The sequence below is a fragment of the Quercus robur genome, chromosome 2 (assembly GCF_932294415.1).
Source record: "Quercus robur chromosome 2, dhQueRobu3.1, whole genome shotgun sequence".
Lineage (NCBI taxonomy): Eukaryota > Viridiplantae > Streptophyta > Magnoliopsida > Fagales > Fagaceae > Quercus > Quercus robur.
In genome coordinates this window covers 32,809,662-32,832,282 of record NC_065535.1, presented here as the reverse complement: position 1 = coordinate 32,832,282, position 22,621 = coordinate 32,809,662, and the positions used below count along the sequence as shown (strand labels likewise).

Genomic DNA, 22,621 nt, shown 5'->3' with positions numbered 1-22,621 from the left:
AAGGTTGTATATCACAGCAGATTAGCCTAACTTCCATTCTAGTGACCTTATAATACTATAAAGCAATACAAGCACACATAAAGAATCCCTCAAATTATAAAAATTCCAGCTACATTCCATGTCAGGTAACACTCTTACAACTTATACTAGTTTGAACTCTGAATTATGGCAGCCCCCTCTAGTCATGAAAAAGATGCGTAGTTTAGCCCTAAAGCATTCACTATTACGCTTGTGTTTAGAGAAAAATCTAGACAGTAATAGACTATGCCTTTGATTCATAACATAACATTTACAAATGACAAGATAAAGGATAAAGAAATTTCATTTTGTTCTTTATTCTTCAATGTGTTGAGATCTAAAATGTCAATCATTTTAAGTGAATAAGAACATATGAGATTGTAAACAAATGACCATATGATGAGTAGCTTTTCTTTTTTTCTTTTTTTTTAATATAGAACATGGAGAGACAATGATTTATCTAAGAGTGAGAACAAGCTCATCCGACAGCTTTCAATTACATTATCTGGTTCAGTTAGTTAGATTCTGAGTCTTTGTCAGGTGACTCATCCTCCATCTGCAGGGTCGAATTTGGAGATGCTCCGCTTTTGTATTGTTGGACTATCAAAACTGATGCTGTTGTTGAGAAATCAGGTGAAGTCAACAAACCTCCTACAGGCCCCAGTTCTGAGCAATCATCACTCCTGCTTAAATCTAAGGCTGCTTCACATTCAGGCCTTCGACCAACCAAAAACAGATTGCAGCGCTTTAGCTCACTGAGCACAGCAATTGTATCTGCAGCATTTCTAACCAATTTCTCTTCATATTTGATGGAGCCATCCTTGGCCATATTTTGCTTGAATTCAGCAAGGAACTCCTCATCTGATGACCTCAATTTGGAGCTAGAGGCTTCTATATTCACTCTGACAATTTCTCCCATGCTTTCAGGTTCCACTATGAAACGAATGACCATTAGTCTTATACCAGGGTGCTCAGCCATGCGAACCCCATAAGCAAGGGCTTCACGGTCATCACAGCCCCCAAAGAAGGGGACCATAATGAAATAAGAAACATTACTTGCTGCTACTTGGGTGGTTCCACCAAGCCCACGATCAACCAAAATCCCTACTGAGCACCGTGCATGTTCAAGAACCTTACGATTAACCAAACGAAAGTCACTTCGGGTAGTCTCTAGTGAACCATCCACTCTTTGGTGCTTATGGAATGGAAGAACTATAATTGCAGCTCTATTGCTCTCAGCAGTGTTACAGATGTCATCATGCATGCCAGGCATTGATGAGATTGCTTTCATTGACCGGATGGACACATGACTCAATTGCCTGAAAGCCTCAAACGCCACAACAACATGGTTAGCATCTGATTGCTGGCTCTTATTCCAGAAGGGCAACCCGTTTTTTCTTGCCTTATGTACCATTATTATAGCTGAGGACCTCTCAGAGAGTTCCATGAGGTGCAGTGCATACACAGAAAGTCCTTCACGCTTCTCAGATCCTCTTGAGGCCTCAAGGAGGTTAATAATTGATGGAATGTTTCTTGCACTGTGGTAGCAAGTCAAAATCCTAAGTTGGGTATTTGGATTCTTCCTTTCAATTGTTCTATTCTTGTAATCAGCCATTCTTTTCCTTTTTTCTGGCTTATATATAGCCATGACAATAGGTGTGGTGATGAAGGTGGTGAACAGGGCCATTAGAACCATAATGGCAAAAGTCTGGTCATTCAATACCTGCAAATAGAAAAAGCAAAGCTGTTAGAACCATAAGATTTTGATTCTCACCATAAACTGAATGAACACTCACATTACCTTTCTATCTTTACCAATGTTGAGAACAATGAGTTCAACCAAGCCTTTAGTGTTCATTAGGAACCCCAATGTCAGAGCTTCACGCAGAGGGGCTTTGCAAAGCAGAGTCACCAGAAGAGTGCCAAATATCTTCCCAAAACAGGCAGTAAATATGACTAAAACCAGAAGACCCCACGATTGGAGCCCCTGAATTGTGGCTATATTTGTCTTCAATCCACTTGAAACAAAGTACAGTGGCAGGAAGAGACCAGATACAAGATCCTCAACTTTTTCCACAAGACTGTCTGCAAATGGCCCATCCTTTGGAATAAGAACTCCAATCACGAAAGCACCAAACATGGCATGAATTCCAATAGCATCAGTAACAAACCCAGCAGCCAGAACAGCAGCCAATGTAGCACAAATGTAAGTCTCCTTTACAGGCTCGCCTTCATGGCATCTCTGGGCTATCCATTTGAAGATTGGAGGGACAATCAAAATTGCACAAACAACAAAAACGCAGCCAGATAAGAAGACCCAAAGCGGGACAAGGGAAGATTTGCCAGTGCCAGAGAGGGCAATGGCAAGAGCAAGTAGAATCCAAGCAGCCACATCATTTACTGCTGCAGCTGACATAGCCATTCTTCCAACATCAGTAGTTAAAAGTTTCAATTCAGCCAGAATACGAGCTAAGACAGGGAAGGCAGTTATGGAGAGGGCCACACCCATGAAGACAAGAAACGCAGTTCCATTTACACCTTTAGATATTGTTTCTTTTAGGACATATGAGGAACCAATTCCTAATGCGAAAGGAAGGCTGATTCCTGCAAGAGCAATGCCCAATGCTCTCTTTCCAGTCTGACGAAGAGATTTAGGATCTAACTCCAGTCCTGCCAGAAATAGAAAGAATAGAAGACCAAGGTTTGCAAGAGTATCTAAGACTGGGAGACTTTTTGGTGGGAAGATAGCTTGCATGTAGCTTTTGCTTCGTCCCAAAGCTGATGGTCCAAGTAATATTCCTCCCTGTCAAATAGCAACACAACGTAAATTCATCAATGTAAACAAATTTAAGCAATGGTACCTATTTCTGTCTGTCTGAGTAATTTTAAATGTGAAAATTTCAATTTGGTGAAACCCATAGAGCAGGCTTAGCTCCAACAATTTACGCTATTCAGTCATCTTGCCCATGTAAAAAAACAGTGATTTCTCTTTTCTTTTTTTCTTTTTTAAAAAGCAACCTTCATTCCTCTGTCCTGCAAAGTAAACCTCAAGAAAACTAAGGACAAGTTCATGTCCAAGAGGAAAAACAAATAAAACAGCAGATGCATAGATAGACAGATACACGTACAAACAAAAATGCAGGTGTGTTGAACCAAGTGATTCTTTAAACTCAACAATAAAACTTCTTTTGCTCTTTACAAGGTATTGCAATTGTAGCTGACAAATTTGTGTGACCAATACCACATCATGAGAACTCCAAGTTTACACCAGAAACTGGAAAAAATTTAACCCACATAGGTTTCTTATTAACTTTTTAAACCTCAGATGTTGATGGGAAAAAAATAGTAAAGATATCTTAGAGTGAAGGACCTACGTACTACTCTTTAGTATCTGCCTTAAGGGATTGAAGTGATAGTGGATGCACAAAAGTATGTCATATCAGGTAAGAGAAACTGACTTTTAATTAAATTTTATTGCATGGGAAGAAAAAAATGAACTTACAATGATCTCTGCAATAACTCGTGGCTGTCTTAATGGCTTTAGGATGAAAGCCAGACCCCTTGTAACTACAACTACAAGGCATATCTGCAAAATGGCAAGAGGCAGTGAAAATTGAAGAGGATCATCTCCCTGAAATATGCCATTAGATGTAGGTTTCATTGGAGATGGACATGTCAGTCCGGCTGTAGCGTTGGAAACCATTTTGCTTTAGCGGAGTCTACAAAAGTTAGTTTACTTCCGAGCCTGAAAAGAGAGACATCTTATCAGACTCAAAGTCTAAAACATTATACTTGAGTTTGCATGGTATTCCTTGTTTACCACCAAAAGAAATCCACTAGCATTCTCTTGATCATACCAAACAACTTTGAACTTACAAATCTCTCTCTCACACACACACACAAACACATGGTGGAGACCCACCTTCCATCTCTAATGATAATTATTTTCTCTAAAGGTGATATCTTTAAGTCTAATAAATAAACCAGGAAAAGAAGTCCAAAATCTACTGCTTCTATTAAGGCTTTCATCACAAAAATTTTACCTGATAAAATTGACCTGCTTAAGTTAATGTTCCAATAAATTCAATAACCAATCTATGCATAGATTTTAATGCCCCACTTTTGAGTTTGACATCAATCAAATACAAACTCAATTATAAATTTTGATCACAAAAAATAAAAAATAAACCAGGAAAACAAGTCCAAACAAACTACTGCTTCTATATGGCATTTATCACACCGCTTTTACCTCATAAAATTGACCCACTTAAGTGAATGGTCCACTAATTCAATAACCAATCTCTGCAGAACATGGTTCATACATTTTCATTTAATAATCTCTATACGAAACCAGTCCCTGGAAATATGTAGATTAAAATATACAATTTTCTTTTTCTTGACTTCAAACAAACCGAAACTCAGTTATAAGTTTTGATCACAAAAAATAACTAAACCAGGAAAAGAAGTCCAAAAATCTACAGCTTCTATAAAGGCTTTCATCACAAAAAAATTTACCTGATATAATTGACCCACTTAAGTTAATGTTCCACAAAATTCAATAACCGATCTACGCACAGATTTTAATTTAATAATCTCTAAACAAAACCACACAATAGAAATATGCACATGCATATGTGTTTTCCTTACCGTGCACAGAACACACTACGCAATATCTATATATCTAATAAAGAAACAAACGCAACCCATCAAAGCATTAGATTTCTAGACAACAAAAAAACAGACCCCAACTGATGAATGGAGTATAATGGTTGCCTGGCTATGGCCAGAACTCGCTGACACAAAGGATCAGATTCGAACCAGCGCCTTTAAGTTGAGCGGAGCAGAGGTATTTGAAGAGCCAAAAGTTTTGCTTTTGTATTTTGTGTACTGTGAAGTCAGAGAAATTAAAGTAGTAGTGTGAGTTAAGGCATCGGTGGCATTTTTATAACTTATATAGAGAGTAAACGCTGCGAGCAATAAGGAAGAAGAGTTCTTACAGCAGGGAACTTTGTCAACTCCTTCATCGATTTATGCGTGTACAGATATCCTAGGCCCCACCAACTCATTTTAAAGTCAAACTCGGACACAACACAAATGGCTCATACTCTGTTATACATGTTGCAACTAGTGACTTAAGCAATGGTTATATTGTGTTTAAATTAAATAAATAAAACTCTATTATCAAAATATCAACTAGTATATTTTTATAATTATTAATACTTAGGTATCAACAAATTTAAAAAACCTCCTCTAAATAAAGCTTTATGACCAAACATTTCTGTGGTGGGCCATTTTGCGCCTTTGGGTTAGGTTGCCTTCTACTACACTGTGGCCCAAGTGTTCTAGGTAGGAGAGTTAGGAACGATCCAATTGCAACTTACCTTGGTCCGGCTTATACACAAACTATGCCCCTTTTTGCTAAAACTTTGGTCACATGCCCATAGCAGACGAAACTGCTACAAAAGAGTTATGGTAGATTAATACAACGGGGACAATAATAAAGGCAACACACTTGCTATTAGATGAAACGAAACTATTGCAAAAGAGTTATGGCAAATAAATATAATAAAACAATAATAAAAGAGATGTGCTTATTGCCAGGCAAAATAAATAAGGAAACCTAAATTAAAATAAGGAAAAGATCGATATAGCAACAAGTAATACATTATAAGTGAAATTGCAAAGACAAGAAAGGAAATAATAACGATAAGTAATGAAATCAAAGAAGGAAAAGGTTAGTCTGTTGTGTTCAGTTGTGTTATGGGACTAATACCAAGGAGGGAACCACTTCCTCAACATTGGTAACCTCGCAGGAAGATCTTGCTATAGAAATTATCCACTTTGAGGGAACGGGTCTGAATGGCTTATGCCTAAACGAATCATTTATCTTCAACAGAGGGTAGGGTTTTAGAGGGAGAGAAAGGATTAGCTTATTGGTGCATATCTGCCATTCCATACTCTTTATTTCTCTTCCCGATTCTTTTTTTCCCCCTTCGTTTTGTTACTTTAATTCTTTCCCACTATTTTCTTTCTTTCTTAGTGCTTATGGTGATGGTGGTGCTATAATTCTCTCCTAGTGATTACTACTATTGCAATGATGATACTGTGCACGGTGAGGGCCCTTTATATACTGCCTGCTGTGATTGGTTTTTTACCATTTTATCCTTTAACTACTTTTGTCTGGATTTGGGTGTCCTTCTCGACCATCCACTGATTTGTCAACTGCCTAACCACCACCACTTACTTGTGTTGATTGTGCCACTCCCTATTACCAGATAAAAAAAACTATTTTATTTGCTTGTTCATCGTGTCATTCTTATCCACCAGAGTGTGAGTATTCTCTCTTGCTATCCCTCATGGCATGCACCTAGTGGTTCCAACTCATCCTTCCCTCTTTTGGGTGGTATGTCATCCTAGTAAGACATTTCCCCTAAAAGAGTTTGAGCGGGAACTACGGAATAGGCTTTCCTTTCTCCCCACCGCCAAAATATAGCCTCTCTTACCTTTGATCCATGACCCACCACTCCTATATTGGCTGGGTATAGGTTGGTGTTGTCTAGGCCTTATGCGTGCTCCACTTCCGTGTATGTCCAAATTTGTCTGCTACTCATGCATTTGCCATGGACTGGAGGTTCGTCTGCGCGTTCTACCACTCATTCTAAACCTCTTGTGGCGTGAACTGTTTTTTGATCCTCCATTCTTTATGGCTTGCTTCCTCCAATGGTTGGGCCTTCCTTGATTGTGATCTTTTCTCCCTTTTAACCCATTGTTTGCTCCTTCTGTTGGCTTGCCAATATTCCTACCATGCTATTATGTTATTCCTGCTACAACGCTATTTGATCCATGCTTGTTAAGCCTCTTTCGGGCCTACTGTATATTCTTCTCTTAATTGGTTACAATGACCCAGTATGGTCATTGGGATTATACTTATGCTACTTTGGGCTTTCTTGACCCATTACATTGCTTGTGGGTTCCTTTGGCCCATTTCTTTCTCCTTGGGTATCCTCGGCCCATTTGCTTTCCTTGGGTATTCTCGGCCCATTTTCTAACTCTATATTCCCATGGGTATTTACTAACTCTTTTGGGCTTCCCTAACCCAATTACCACATCCTTCATCCTTGGAGTTCATGGGCTTTCCATCAACCCCTTACTTTCTTACTTTGGGTCTGTCATGGCCCATTCTTACTTTTCTACATCACATAATGCCCATGGGTTTGCTACTTCCTTCTCTAAGCTCCCTTAGGCCCGTTTGCATTCCTCAAGACCCACTTGTTTATTTCATGGGCCTATGACCCATTATTCTTGCCATTCAGGCTTAATGGAGTTTTCTCTCAATCCTACTAACTTCTTCCTGCCCATATTGTTGGGCTTCTTCTTGCTGTTGGGCTTTTCCAAAATGAGCATCAACAATTTCAAATATTATTATTACAATAAATAAAATTTACATCTAACCTATTGTGTTTGCGTCAATTGTCAAGTGGCTCAACCTATTAAATATTACATGTTGGGAAATTAATTTGTTTTTGACTTTATGGAATGTATTTCATTCATTATTATTAGAAAGTTAATTTATTAGGCGAAACTATATTAAAATTTTAAGTGAATAGCTGCTTATATCAATTATTATTAATAATAAGATAATTACGATAATATTAGTACAATATTATGAAAGAATATGCTAGCTTGAGTTGTTACATGTTAGTTTTGTTTTGAACATATTAAATGCTATTACTATTACTTAGAAAACTTAACTTACCACTTTATAAAAACCAAAATTTTAAAAATGACCCAATTCAAAATTTTGATATCTATCTGTAATTGTATAGGTTTGATTTTGGGAGGAAAAATTACCGATATGATCAATTTAAAAAAATAAATATCAATAATTGACTCAATCCAAATTCTAGTCTAGACTTCAAATGGTCGAAATAGATCAAAATGCTCGACACACCTTAGTTTAACCCAATATTTGATTTGATACAGAACAAAGGATTGCTGTGTATTGATTTATACATCCATAGGGTTGGAATAGAACGAAACTCAAAACACAAGTACCTATTATTATGTGTAAGGACAGAGTCAGAACTTTGAATAAAGGGGGCAAAATTAAAAAATTAAAAAAAAAAATTATTATGAAACCTCAAATAAGTATTAACAAACCATCAACACAGACAAAGAACTAATTTTTAATTATCTAAACATTACTTAAAAAAAAAAAAAAAAAGACACTAACAAATAATCACAACTATTAACTATTCATCAACTTCTCAAAAAAAAAAAAAAAAAAAACTATTGGCCTATTATTAATCATCTATCACTAAATAAAAAAGAAAAAAAATCAATTCATATATAAATACTAATATATATATATATATATATATATTTATATATATATATATATATATATCACCAACTGATATAATCCTCACATTTAAGAGTAGCAGGCTAGGCCCTTTTGGATATACACCACAAGTAGTTTCTTAAAGACTTTCTCCTCTCTCTCTCTCTCTGTGTGCGTATTAAAAATACTTAGTATTCTTAAAAAAAAAAAAAAAAAAAAAAAAAAAAAAAAAAAAAAAGTAGCTGGCTATGCGTCAACCAGCTCACCATTATTGTTTGACGAAACTACACTATTAGTCCTTGAAGTTTATCTTGTAAGTGCAGTTGGTCTCTTAAGTTTCAAGTGAGTACTATTGGTTCCTCAAGTTTAAAAAATGAATTGTATTAGTCCTTCTATTAACTACTGTTAATAATATTGCTTACGTGGCACTAACAGAATAGTAAACTAGCATTTTTTTTAATGATATAATATTTTTTAATAAAAATTTGCAAAATTTATTTTACATGTCAAAAATCCATTAACCCCAAAATATCAACAAAAAAAAAAAAAAAAACCACAACAACAAATCAAGAAATTAGAAGAAAGAATAAGGGTGGGTTCATTGGAGATTGGCCTTTACCACTACAGTGTTCAGCTTTAAATATAAAAATATTGAAAGGTGAAGTATGTTTGTAAGAACAAAAAAATAAATAGAAAGGAACTAGAGTGAGCCAAAGAGCGGTGGTAGTGGCTGCGACGCCCCCACAAGGTGGCGGCTTAGATGCTCAATTCTAAATATAAATATGGGCTTTTTACAAAGAAATCAAAACAAACTAATCAAGAAAAAATGACAAATCAAAATTTTAAAATTAGAATTGCTCTCCCACATTGTCCTCAAACAAATTGGTCTACATGATTCAAATAAGATATCCATTGAATCGACGACGATGACTTGGCAGCTCACCAACAACCGCGTGGAGTTGGTGAATCAGGCTTAAGGTGAGAACTTTGACTAGATAATGAAGCTCTTGAAGAAACAAGCATTGGTTTGTTTGTTTAATTTAGCCAATCAAACCCACTTCGCCATTGGTCCTCCTGAAGTTCTATGCCGTAGCCCTGGGTTTGTCATTAGCCAAACCTAATCATTAGGTTTGATTAGGTACAAAATTTCGTGTTAATGGGTTTCTTATGTGTAAAATAAATTTTGCAATTTTTTTTCATTAAAAAAATTGCCACATTATTAAGAAAAATGCCAAGTCACTATTCTATTAATAGAAGTTAATAAAAGGACTAATGTCGTTTATTTTTAAAACTTGAGGAATCAATAATACTCACTTAAAACTTAAAGGACCAACTGCACTTATAAGGTAAACTTCGGGGACCAATAGTATAGTTTCGCCTTATTGTCACAAACAAAACAATTATTGTAATATATATTATTCTTTCCAAATTTTAGGGGGCAGGGAGGGGGCCATGCCCCCAGGCCCAAGAATGGCTTAGTATTATGGGTTCCTAACCCTTTAATAGTTGTTTTATAGGGACCTAGTTTTTGGAGGTGAGGATAGAGAGTCCTCTTTGATAGTTGCTGAGAAATGCTATGCCCATAATACTTTCACAACAAATTTTAAATGTCAGGTTATTATTGACAACTACTAGTGGACTAAAAAATAATTTCAGTGATGGTTTCAAATTGGAACCAATAACAATATATTACTTATAATTTGTTGTAAAAGTATTGTAAATATATTATGAATATAGTACTTTTTTTATAGTTGTTTTATTGAGATTGGGTCCTAGTTTTTAGGAGATAAGGATAATAAGCCTGTTAAAGATACTATAAGTTTTATTACAAAATAATGCTTACAAACTAATATAGTAATGAATATGATTAGTAGGCTTCAAGTCTTCAACCACCTCATAAATGAATATTTGAATTGTCACTTTGTAATTGGTGACGCATAGTGTGTCCCTATTAAATTGTTGAGTCTTTTGTACTTTGTTAAGTCTTAGTTTTTAGGAAGTGTGGATAGATTATCGAGATATGTTACGTCTACAACATTTGTACAACAAATCACAGGTGGTTAATTGTTATTGGTTCAAATTTCAAACAAATGCTAAGATTACTTTTTTGCCCCAACAATAACAACTGGTAACAACTTGCCACTTAGGATTTGTTATAAAAATGTTGTAGACATATAATTTCTCTAGGTTATCTACCTAATTAAATTTCGAAAGTCTGTTTTAAACTTGTAATCTAAGTCCATATTGTTTTGAGTTCAAGGTTTTTTTTTTATTTTTTTATTTTTTTATTTTTTTTATTTTTAAAAAGAAGGATTTTGAGTTCGAGCTGGTTGGTGCATTGGGTCCTAGTTTTATGGTATCGACAGTGAGTCCTATTAAATTGCCAATTTTTTTTTTTGTTAAAAGATAAATAGTGGGAAAGGGAGATGGGAGATGATTGATTTATATATATATATATATTTGTGTGTGGCTTTCTCTTCTTCTTTATTTTTAATTAACATTTTTAATAATAAAAGATAAATTTATTTGTTAATTACAAACCATGCACGTCGGTAATTACAAAAATATCCTCTAACCATAGGAGTGTGCAGAAAACCCACTGACCCGCCAAACCCAGTTTTTAAGGCTTGGTAGGTTGGGTTGGGTTACAAAATAAAATTTTATAGCAGGTCGGGTTGGGTTTGGGTCATAAAATTACAAACCCGCCAAACCCAACCCGACCCGACTCGACCCACCCATATTTAATATATATTTAAAATATATTATATATTTAATAATTTTTTTTTTTTAAAATCAGCTGTAGGGCACTTATATATATATATTGTAAGGACTCGATTTGTACCGACCCAAAATGATACTGGGTTCGCACGTGAACAGGCCCAAACAATATAATTTGTAGAGCATGGGTATTAAGAATTAGATTAACTTTTGTGGAATGAAAAGTTTCACCCTCATGTATATTGAAGGCCCAGAATTGGCACAACAATCGGTTTTTCTCTTGTAATCGATACAGTTCTTTTGCTTTTCACGTTCTTCTTCTTCAGTCTTTCCTTTTCTTTTCTCTTTTTTGTTCCAATCCCCCTTTTTGCATGTTCTTCTTTCAGTTTATATACCACCCTCTGTGTTCCATCCTCACCACACATGTGTAGGTTGAGTTCGGGGGATTTCTTCCTGTCCCATTTAACGCCTCCTGGAATTTCCTATGGGCAGCTGTAAGGCTGCCTCCTTACTGTTCAGGTATCATCTCCACATTAATGCGGCCAGAGAGTTGGTTGAGAGGTAATTAATGCGGAGGCAGCTGTAGTTATAGATATTTGTTTGTCTTTTCTTTCTTACCCTTGGTTTGTTATCCCATCTTCAGTGATGACATAATTCCGAGGTCCGGTTGTGACAAAACCGCGTCCTGATCGTCCTCGGACGCATACTGCCGAGGAGTATGGCGTCCTCGGACGAATACGGAACTCTACTTTCGTGACATTGACTATCACCCCCCCCCCCTCGGTAATTACCCTTATGACCTGACTTGACCTCCTCGGACGGATATGCATCCTCGGATGGGCCACAGGCCCAACGATCCTAACCTTAATGGACTTGTTGATTGATTGGCCCCCACAATAGCCCCTCAAAATCCTGCTTTTCGACTCCTCGGGAGAGAAGGTGGATTTTGACGTCATAAGCCCGTACCTATGCATGTTTTGGGGCATGCCCCTGATGCTTCAGCATCCCGATTTTGGCAGCATTAAATTTTGGCAACGCCTTTGTCTCCCACGTTCGACGGTGAGATTTAAATCAAACAGCAGAGGGCCTCCCTTGTTTTGTGAGCGGGAACTTTACCTCTCACAATCCTCATATGACTATAAAGGCGTTCTCAAATTAACCCTGTACCTTACCTTCGATGATTACGTGGTTCCAGAGTTCATACATTGAACCTGCCTTTCTCTATTTTCGTTATTTTCCTAGCGACTACAAATAATCGTACTTTGTCCGAGGTCCTTCCTTTGAACCTGTAAGTCTTCTCGAAGTTTTTACCACTTTTATTTCAAACCCAACAGTCTTTTCTGCTAAGTCTTTTAGAAAAATGGGGAAACAAAAGAATCCATTTCGATGTCTCGTTGAATCCGAGGAAGGTATTAGAAACTTTCGCTCTAAATATAAAATCCCCTCAACGGTGGGGATGAGGTATGCAGCCCAAGGGGAATATTGTGGGGCCCAAGAAATTGTGGTCCTGGCCCGTTTTTACATTGGGTCCCAAGGCCCGAGCCGAGAAGGGGTATAGCCGAGGACGTGTAATAAAAGTCCAAGTAGTCCTGAGATATAACCGAGGACAATTCCGTCCTCGGCATATCCGAGGTCCCCTTGAAAGAAAGGGCAAAAGCGGTATAGGAACAGTTTTGGGAAAAACCTAAAATATCTATGTTGATAGGGAAAGGGACACTGGATAGTATAACGACCAAGGACAAAGGGAAAGCTGCCATTAATGTCATTGAATACTCTGCACCTGACAGAGCCATGCTCTTCAGTTTTTACAACCACCCACAACCACTTTGGGTATGGGCTGATGGGACAAGTATCAGTCCTGGAAAGTCGATCCTACACGTGTACGTAGGATAAAGGGTACAGGTTAATATAAAAGGAGAAGCAAGCAATCCGGAGAAGGGGCTGGGAAAAAATGCCAAAAACCAGAGCCTCCCAGACCGCCTCAAGGAGAAAGACTTCTCGGGCGAACACGGTTTAATTCTGTATGAACACTACGACTATCCACCGTCCGGTGACCAAGGCCTTGCCTTTCAAACCCACGTTCTACAAATTATATTGTTTGGGCCCTCAACGTGCGAACCCAATACTATTTTGGGACCGTCACGAATTGAGTCCTTACATATATATATATATATATATATATATATTTATTTATTTATTTATTTAAATATATATTATATATTTAATAATTTAAAAAAAAAAAACCAACTGTAGAGCAACATTTCCTTAGTTCCTCCTACTAATACTAATTTAATATACATATATATATATATATAATTAATAAATTTTTTTAAATAACCAGTTCTTCCTATCCTACATAAAAGCCAATTAGTTTACACAAATCCTAATAAATTACTATTGTTGTTTAGTCATTAGTGTTGTTTACCTTTAAGGAGTTACATTGATACTAATCTTTAGGTTTTTTTAATATATTAATTTTTATATTTTTTTCTACTTAGTTTAATAATAATAATAATAAAATTTGTCAAACCCATGGGTACAACTCGACCCATGTGGGTTGGGTTGGGTTGGACTTATGTGATGGGTTGAATTTTTTTTGACCCACCATGGTGGGTTGGGTCAAAAAATCCCCTCAACCTGATCCAACCCGACCCATGCACACACCTATCTAACCAAATCTCAAGCATGGAGGTTCTCTTACATTCTATTTGAGAAGCATCAAGTATGAAATGATATCTTCCTGAGGAAAAGCATGGTTTGGGCTTTCTTATTATTTTGTGAACAAATTTGATAACAAACTTGTTTGTAACTTAAAATTACAATTTTACTCAATATCTGTTTATTAAATGTGAATTTTAATAAATTACTATTAAATTACATTTTCTTCTCTATATTTTTATGTTTAAATTTTACGTTTTTATAATTTAAAATTATGCATAAAAACTAAGTATATGAATTAAATAGTAAATAACATTAAATTTAAACAAAATCTGACATGCATATTAAGAACATAAATAACATGCAATCTAACAGTTAAATTTTCAAAATATGTAACAATATTAATTTTTTTAGGTGAGAATTATAGAGTGTAAACATACATGATTTTATTTAATTTTAAATATAAACAAAAAAATTTGTGCTCAAACCACCTTGACAAAAGAACCTCACTCTGGCACCGAAAAAGAATCGATTTTTTCATATCTTTTTTGCCTTTCAGCTCACTTGGAGAGTGTTGAGGAACATCACAAATAGAAAAAAACAGAAGAAGAAGAGTGTGAAATTTACCATGCACATTTTCATTGCCTCTACCCAGGGGCGGAGAGAGGGGGGGTCGAGGGGGGGCAGCTGCCCCCCTGACCTTCTCAAAAAATTTCTATGTATTAGTAGTATACTATTAGTAAACATAGTAAAAGGTTATTTGCCCCTCCTGATAGAAGCAACTTTTTAGTCAACAAGAATACAATTTTACATCCACAAAGCACTGAAGCAGCACTTTTATTAAATAATAGGTCCTGCGTACAAGTACATTGGTTTTGCACACAACTTCATTGAATAGGACTGGGAAAAAAAATATAGTGATACCAAACTGTAGAACCTCACCAGTCAGCCTCTTATTTACAATTTTTTTTCTCTTGTAAACAACCATTTTCAGTCTCAACCTGAGGTTTTTGCTGATCTAAAAAAAAAAAAAAAACCTGAGTTTTTGCTATAAACTCAAATGTCTACATAAGATTTTAAAAGCATTTATGGCATTGAGGAACATATATATACTTCATAGTAATATGTCCAGGTCAAATTCTAAACGAGCTTGTGTCGAAGTAGATTTTGCAATTGAGTAAATTTAACTAGAAATGAAAAAAAAAATGAATTAAAGTAAAATTTTATATTAGATTATGTATGACAATGACTTTGGCATATAGTTGTTTATTTATTTTGTTATTAGTATCGATTAATATTTCTTAGATTAATTTTACCTTCAATCTTGTCTTTAAATCTTGCCCCTCCTGACTTGAAATCCTGGCTCCACCACTGCCTCTACCGTCACAAATGGAAAAGCAACAGGAGTGTGAATTTTTCCATGCACATTTTCGATACCTTAACTTCTCTTGGGAAAAGAGCTTTGCTAGAGGCACCAAACATGGAACGATTTTTTTCACATCTTCTTTGCATTCAGCTCACTTAGAGAGTATTGAGGTCCACCACAAACAGAAAACAAGAGTTCGAAATTTCTGTGCACCTTTTTTCTGCCTCTAGAGTTATTATTACCAAAAGAGTCTTTCACACCATTTTTACCTTAGGTATTGCATTCGGTACAGTAGAATCAATATAGCATAGAAAAAAATTTAAAAAGTTGACTTCCCTTTTTTTTTTTTTTTTTTTTTTGGGGGACATTAGATAAGATCATAAGATACAAAAAGTTAACAGAAATGGTGAAAAATGCCATAACACTCTTTAAACTTTCGAATAATAGCAATTACACTCCCTTAAAATTTTATTTTGGCCGATTCAATCCATGAACTACTCACGTTTGTCAAATCGAGACTTCCGTTCGTCTACTGTTAAATGCACTAACGTGCTCATGTGGATAAATATATAATATTTTAAATAAACAAAAAAGGTTCACCCGATTAAGAGAGAGAAAATGGGTTTCAGTCTTTGTGAGAGAGAAACTAGAGGATCTCCCACAAAGGAATCGCTGTCGATCTCGCTGTTGGAGGTTCCAACGGGACCTTTTGTGCTTCCACCACTTCATGCAACAGCACCAGTGGCCTAGTGCAATGAGCAACTCCACCTGTGTTTCCTTTTAATACATGAACTAAAAGGGTCTTCTTTGGTCTGTTTTTGTTAATATGAAGAAGTCAGAAGATGATTCTTGAGATTTTCTAAAGCCTAAAATGTTTGTAGCAATCGGATTTTTATTCTTCTGGGCATCCACTATTTCTAGACTCAAAAACTGTCGCAGCCATGGACACTAATATTGATTAGGTATAACTTAAAATTTTGAGGGTAGAATTAAGAAAATGGGTATATTGCTCTTACGCTTCAACTATTCAGTGATTTTTGCTTTTGGATTTGGAAATCTATGGTCTTCTGTTATCTCCGTTCATAGCTCTGGTCTTTCTATAGCCAAAGCCTAAAACCAGGTTTTTTCTTTCTCGATTCAGTGAAACATATTTTATTTATTTATTTATCCATGTGCAGTCACACGAGCAAGTTAGTGAATCTACAGTACACAAACGGAAGTCTCATTTTGGCAGACGTGAATAGTTCATGGAGTGAATTGACTAAAATAAGAGTTCGAGGAGGGTAATAATCACTACCTGAAAGTTTAGAGGGTTTCATGATATTTTTCCCAATGAAATTTTAACTTGAAAAAAAAAAAAAAAAAACATTTATATATTGTTTTCTAACCTTTTGTATCTAATAAAGAGAAAAGGTTATCATTAGATTCAATTCACTTGATGGTATTGCACCAAATCTCAATCGGTTGATGAATGAGTGAAGCATGGAAAATCAATACAATAATTATAATGAGTTCTTCTACTCTCTTTTTTACAAACCATCATGGTATAATAATATTTTTTTTCATTTAAAAAAAATTTGTGCATAATTTAATTCATATTCGATCTTATAAATCCTCAAATTTTTTTTTACCAAACTCACATAGACAATTTGATGTGAATAGTCTCAAACATTTTAAAATTGTACTTTCTACTTTCACAGAATGTGCAACACACTCATCAATCCTCTGAATCTCCTCCAACCCATTACATGACAATTTATAAAACTATACATGTGTATGATTTTAACAAATCACATTACCTATTAAAAAATTCATGTGACTAAAATTAGACATTAATGGTCTTCTCAATCGCCACATAATGGGTTGGAAGAAGATAACTCCAAACTAACTTTTTCCTTTGAATTAAGGGAAAAGTTCCTTAATCAATGTCATTTGTTAAGTCATGAGATTTTGTGTTAGTTTAATTTCGTACCAAATTGCTTGTAATTCTTTCAATTTATTGTATTTTGTGGAGTTATTTTGTAATTGTGTAGAAGTACTTGGGCTAGAGTCATTGGTGCTTAGAAGACAATTCCACTCTTGCTAAATAAAGCTCATTCTCGAGAAATGATACCAGGCAAGTAAAGGATCCAGCCTCATTTGAGCATCTTGTAAGAAACTCGCAAGCAACTCATTTCCGTGAATGATCGATGCGAAAACCTAAAACAGATTGTTCATGCTGTGTCCTACTAGTGCTAGCTCAATCCCATTCCATATACTATGTTCTCATCGATGAAAAACCGTAGAGAGAATTAGAGAGAAACATTTAAGTTGCCCATTTGAGGGAGAGAAATATACCCATTGAGATAGTCATACACATATCCTTTCTCTCTTCTCTTTCCCTCTCACCATTGCCATATCAATGAGAGGAGATTATTTCCATAACTATCTTCATCATACTTGACTGTAGAGAGTTGTTTGGATTTGGGAATCATTGGAGCAATACCACAAGTCCAAGGAGACTTGATTGTTTGCGATTGGCGACTCAACTTGCAGATTCGACTACTAGATGGCGAAAGGACTCAATGTATTAAATTGCTAGTAGGAGCTTAGAGGGCTTAAGTATTAAGATACCATTATGCTTGGGGGGTTTAGTGTGTATCCTATACTGCAACTATTCATCTAGTAGATCATTTCAATGTTGGTGCCACAAAGAGGTTTTTCTGTCTAGTTCTTGAGTTTCTTTGATAATACATCAAGTGTTATCTTGTAGTTTGCTTCCCTTTTGTGGCTCTATTGCTTTATATGTTTTAGATGCTTATATTCATGTCCAAGCAATATAAAATTTGGTTAATTACTTATATTTAGGATTAATTGTTAGTTTGCTTAAAAGTGATTAAGCAGTAAATTTTGGAATTTGAAGTCTAAATTATTGCCATGATTGATTAGGTAATTTCTCATCATGTAACCCTATTTCATACTGTCACTCTAACGACTAAACAGTAGTGCCTCCTTTATATATCTTCCACCTCCGATAGCATCCTTGCGTTCTTTGACTTTAATGATCACACTCTGCTATGTTTTCCACAGTACAGTATCATCCACGTACATTCAACTCTCTTTTCCACGTACATTCAACTGACTTTTAATTAAATTTTATTGCATGGGAAGAAAAAAATGAACATACAATGATCTCTGCAATAACTCGTGGCTGTCTTAATGGCTTTAGGATGAAAGCCAGACTCCTTGTAACTACAACTACAAGGCATATCTGCAAAATGGCAAGAGGCAGTGAAAATTGAAGAGGATCATCTCCCTGAAATATGCCATTTGAGGTGGTTTCATTGGAGATGGACATGTCAGTCCGGCTGTAGCGTTGGAAACCATTTTGCTTTATCTGAGTCTACAAAAGTTTGTTTACTTCAGAGCCTGCAAAGAGAGACATCTTATCAGACTCAAAATCTAAAACATTAGACTTTAGTTTGCATGGTATTCCTTGTTTACCGCAAAAAGAAATCCCAGCATTCTCTAGATCATACCAAACAACTTTGAAACTACAAATCTCTCTCTCACACAGACACGAACACATGGTGGAGACCCACCTTCCATCTCTAATGATAATTATATTCTCTAAAGATGATATCCTTAAGTCTAATAAATAAATAAATAAACCAGGAAAAGAAGTCCAAAAATCTACTGCTTCTATTAAGGCTTTCATCACAAAAATTTACCTGATAAAATTGACCCAGTTAAGTTAAAGTTCCACTAAATTCAATAACCAATCTATGCATAGATTTTAATTTCCCACTTTTGAGTTTGACATCAATCAAACACAAACTCAATTATATATTTTGATCACAAAAAATAAATAATAAACCAGGAAAACAAGTCCAAACAAACTACTGCTTCTATATGGCATTTATCACACCACTTTTAACTGATAAAATTGACCCACTTAAGTAAATGGTCCACTAATTCAATAACCAATCTCTGCAGAACATGGTTCATACATTTTCATTTAATAATCTCTAAACAAAACCAGTCCCAAGAAATATCTATATTAAAATATACAATTTTCTTTTTCTTGACTTCAAACAAACTGAAACTCAATAATAAGTTTTGATCATAAATAAATAAACCAGGAAAAGAAGTCCAAAAATCTACTGCTTCTATTAAGGCTTTCACAAAATTTTTACCTGATAAAATTGACCCACTTTATTAATGTTCCACTAAATTCAATAACCAATCTTTGCATAAATTTTTATTTAATAAATCTCTAAACAAAACCAGTCCCTAGAAATATGCATATGCATGTGTGTTTTCCTTACTGTGCACAAAACACAGTACTCAATATCTATATATCTAATAAAGAAACAAACGCAACCCATCAAAGCATTAGATTTCTAGACAACAAAAAAACAGACCCCAACAGGCCCAACTGATGAATAGAGTATAATGGTTACCTGGCTATGGCCAGAACTCGCTGACACGAAGGATCAGATTCGAACCAGCGCTTTTAAGTTGAGCGAAGCAGAGGTGTTTGAAGAGCCAAAAGTTTTGCTTTTGTATTTTGTGTACTGTGAAGTCAGAGAACATAAAATTAGTAGCTTGTGTTAAGGCTTCGGTGGCATTTTTATAACTTACATAGAGAGTAAACGCTGCGAGAAATAAGGCCAAAATTGGGAATTAATATTAGTTTACAAACAATATAATTAATAGTCACTATTTTCAAACTATATTTTTTACTAGCATCTCGAGTCTTTTATACTCGATTTAAGGCCTATAAATTGAGTTTCAAAGACTCGGTTTCCATGATCTGATGTGGCATATTTTCCACGTGGCGTATACTTAGAAATCGAGTCTTTAAGACTCGATTTATAAGCCAAGCAAAATTTAAGTCTAAGTCTCTCATGTGCCATTCCTAGAAATACCCCAAAAAAATCCAGATCAGATGGAGAGAGAGCTCACCTCACCTCGCAGGTTAGGAAATTAGCAATTTGTGTTTTCAAAATAGAAGCAAAAGCAAACCTTTTTTGTGATAAAAGTGCAGGAAGAAGGCATGGGTTCTTCGGAATCGGAGCAACACAACCAACGACGATCTTTGATGGCGTGTGGGTTGACGGCAAAACTTCAGGCCGCATGTGGAGGCGCGTTAGGCTGAAGATGGACGCTTGCTTCTTGGGTTTTACACACCAAAGGCCGAAGAAGAGATCCGTGGCGTTGGTTTCATGAACCACCAGTCGACGGGAAATCTGTGACGGCTTGTGGGTTGACGACCACCATGCGTGGCGGCGTGTGTCTCTGAAATGGAGATCGAACTCTTGGGTTTTGCAAATCGGAGGCCAAAGAAGAGATTTGCAACGTCGGTTTCGCGAAAGGATGGAGAAAAACTAGCAGATCTGAAGGGAGGCTCGAACTAATGGTGTGACGGTTGTGGCTTCTTCTTCTTTGTTTATTAGCCTGGTAAACTCAGGTGAAAGAGACAGAGAGGAAAAGAAGAGAGAGAAAGAAGGAAAAATAATGCTATGAAAATTGTATTTGTTATGTTCTGCTGTGGCTGTTGTGGGAAGATGGCTATGGCTGCTGTGGCTGTTGTGGGAAGCTCATTGGTGTTAGATGTGTCTTAATTTTGTTGCTCTCTGCCACTGTTTTTTTTTAAAGGAAGATGGCAGATGTAAATCGAGTCTTAGAGACTTGATTTCCAGGTGGACGCCACGTGAAAAAAGTACCAACTTAGACCCAATCAGAACATGAAAACCGACCCTCAAAGGCTCAATTTATAGTCTAAAATCGAGCCTCTTAGACTCGAGATGCTAATAAAAAATATAGTTTGAAAACGTGACCTACTAATTATAATGTTTGAAAATCAGGGTTAATTTCCCATTTTGGCCGAGAAATAAGGAAGAAGAGTTCTTATAGCAGTGAACTTTGTCAATTGCTTCACCGGTTTGAGAAATTATTGTGTACTTTCAAAGTATCATAAATGCATACTTTCTCTTCTCACATGAACGGTGAGTTCTAATAATTAAATTCATGGTAAGACCCACCATTTATATGAAAGGAAAAATATGTATTTATGGTATTTCGAGAGTATCTAATAATTTTCCCATCGGTTTATGCGTGTACAGATATCCTAGCCCCACCAACTCATCTTAGAGTCAAACTCGGACACAACACAAATGGCTCATACTCTATCGTACATGTTGTAACTAGTGACTTAAGCAAGGGTTATACTGTGTTTAAATAAAATAAATAAAACTCTAGTATCAAAATATCAACTAGTATCTTTTTTATAATTATTAATACTTAAGTACCAACAAAATTTAAAAAACCTACTCCAAATAAAGTTTTATGACCAAACATTTCAAATTTTATTATTACAATAAATAAAATTTACATCTAACCTATTGTGTTTGTGTCAACTGTCAAGTGGCTCAACCTATTAAATATTACATGTTGGGAAATTAATTTGTTTTTGACTATATGGAATCTATTTCATTCATTATTATAAGAAAGTTAATTTATTGGGCTAAACTATATTAAAACTTCAAGTGAATAGCTACTTATATCAATTATTATTAATAAGATAATTACGATAATATTAGTACAATATTATGAAAGAATATGCTAGCTTTTGTTACATGTTAGTTTTGTTTTGAACATGTTAAATGCTATTACTAGTATTTAGAAAACTTAACTTACCACTTTTATAAAAATCAAAATTTTAAAAATGACCCAATTCAAAATTTTGATATCTACCTGTACTTGTATAGGTTTGATTTTGGGAGGAAAAATTACCGATATGATCAATTTAAAAAAATAAATATCAATAATAGACTCAATCCAAATTCTAGTCTAGACTTCAAACGGTTGGAAAAGACCAAAATGCTCAACACACCTTAGTTTAACCCAATATTTGATTTGATACAGAAGAAAGGATTGTTGTATATTGATTTATATATCCATAGGGTTGGAATAGAATGGAACTCAAAACACAGGTACCTATTATTATGAAAAAAAAAAAAAAAAAAAATCATTATGAAACCTCAAATAAGCATCCATTTAGTATTAACAAACCATCAATACAGACAAAGAATTAATTATTAATTATCTAAACATTACTTTAAAAAAAAAAAAAAAAAAAAAAAAAAAAAACTATTGACCTATTATTAATCATCTATCACTAAAAAAAAAAAAATCAATTCATATATAAATGTAAGGTCACAATTTAGGGCCCAAGCCCAAAATGTATAGAGCCTTGGTCCAATGAGCCCGATACAATGAATTTGTAAAAAGTGGGCCAAAGAACTAAGACCTAACGAATTGAACAACGGCTAGAGTTAGATTAAATGGCAATCAAACATAAATAAGAGGTGTTAAAATCAATGGACTTTCAGTCCGAGGAGGCCATAGTCATCGTATATTGATCACAGTGGGATAATATGACAGTTTAAATTGCTACAGTATCCTCTCTTTCTATTTTTCGACCCCCTCTCCATGAAGAGTCTTCTACCTTAAATACCTTCTTTGGTGTCATCTTT

General features: G+C 35.3%; 1 protein-coding gene across 5 annotated transcripts; it reads right to left on the bottom strand.

Moving 5' to 3' along the window:
- Nucleotides 1-311: 311 nt before the first annotated feature.
- LOC126713393 (cation/H(+) antiporter 18-like) lies at nucleotides 312-20,676 on the bottom strand. Of its 5 annotated transcripts, XM_050413145.1 has the most exons (5): nucleotides 20,109-20,676; nucleotides 19,544-19,657; nucleotides 3,521-3,763; nucleotides 1,820-2,821; nucleotides 312-1,741 (listed from the first exon to the last, which is right to left on the bottom strand). In XM_050413145.1, exons 3-5 carry the CDS (start codon nucleotides 3,719-3,721, stop codon nucleotides 533-535), a joined length of 2,412 nt encoding a protein of 803 aa, XP_050269102.1. In that variant the 5' UTR covers nucleotides 3,722-3,763; nucleotides 19,544-19,657; nucleotides 20,109-20,676; the 3' UTR covers nucleotides 312-532. The 5 variants fall into 5 exon arrangements, with proteins under 5 accessions (XP_050269102.1, XP_050269103.1, XP_050269101.1 ...); XM_050413146.1 differs by lacking the exons at nucleotides 3,521-3,763; nucleotides 20,109-20,676 and adding an exon at nucleotides 18,268-18,509 and having other exon boundaries at nucleotides 19,544-19,698; XM_050413144.1 differs by lacking the exons at nucleotides 19,544-19,657; nucleotides 20,109-20,676 and adding an exon at nucleotides 4,666-4,998.
- Nucleotides 20,677-22,621: the final 1,945 nt, after the last annotated feature.

Coding starts and splice junctions, on each gene's coding strand:
- LOC126713393 (XM_050413145.1), bottom strand. CDS start 3,721: ATGGTTTCCAACGCTACAGCCGGACTGACATGTCCATCTCCAATGAAA. Junction 2,822..3,520: donor GAGTTATTGCAGAGATCATT/GTAAGTTCATTT, acceptor GCTATTTGACAG/GGAGGAATATTACTTGGACC. Junction 1,742..1,819: donor ACATTGGTAAAGATAGAAAG/GTAATGTGAGTG, acceptor TTCTATTTGCAG/GTATTGAATGACCAGACTTT.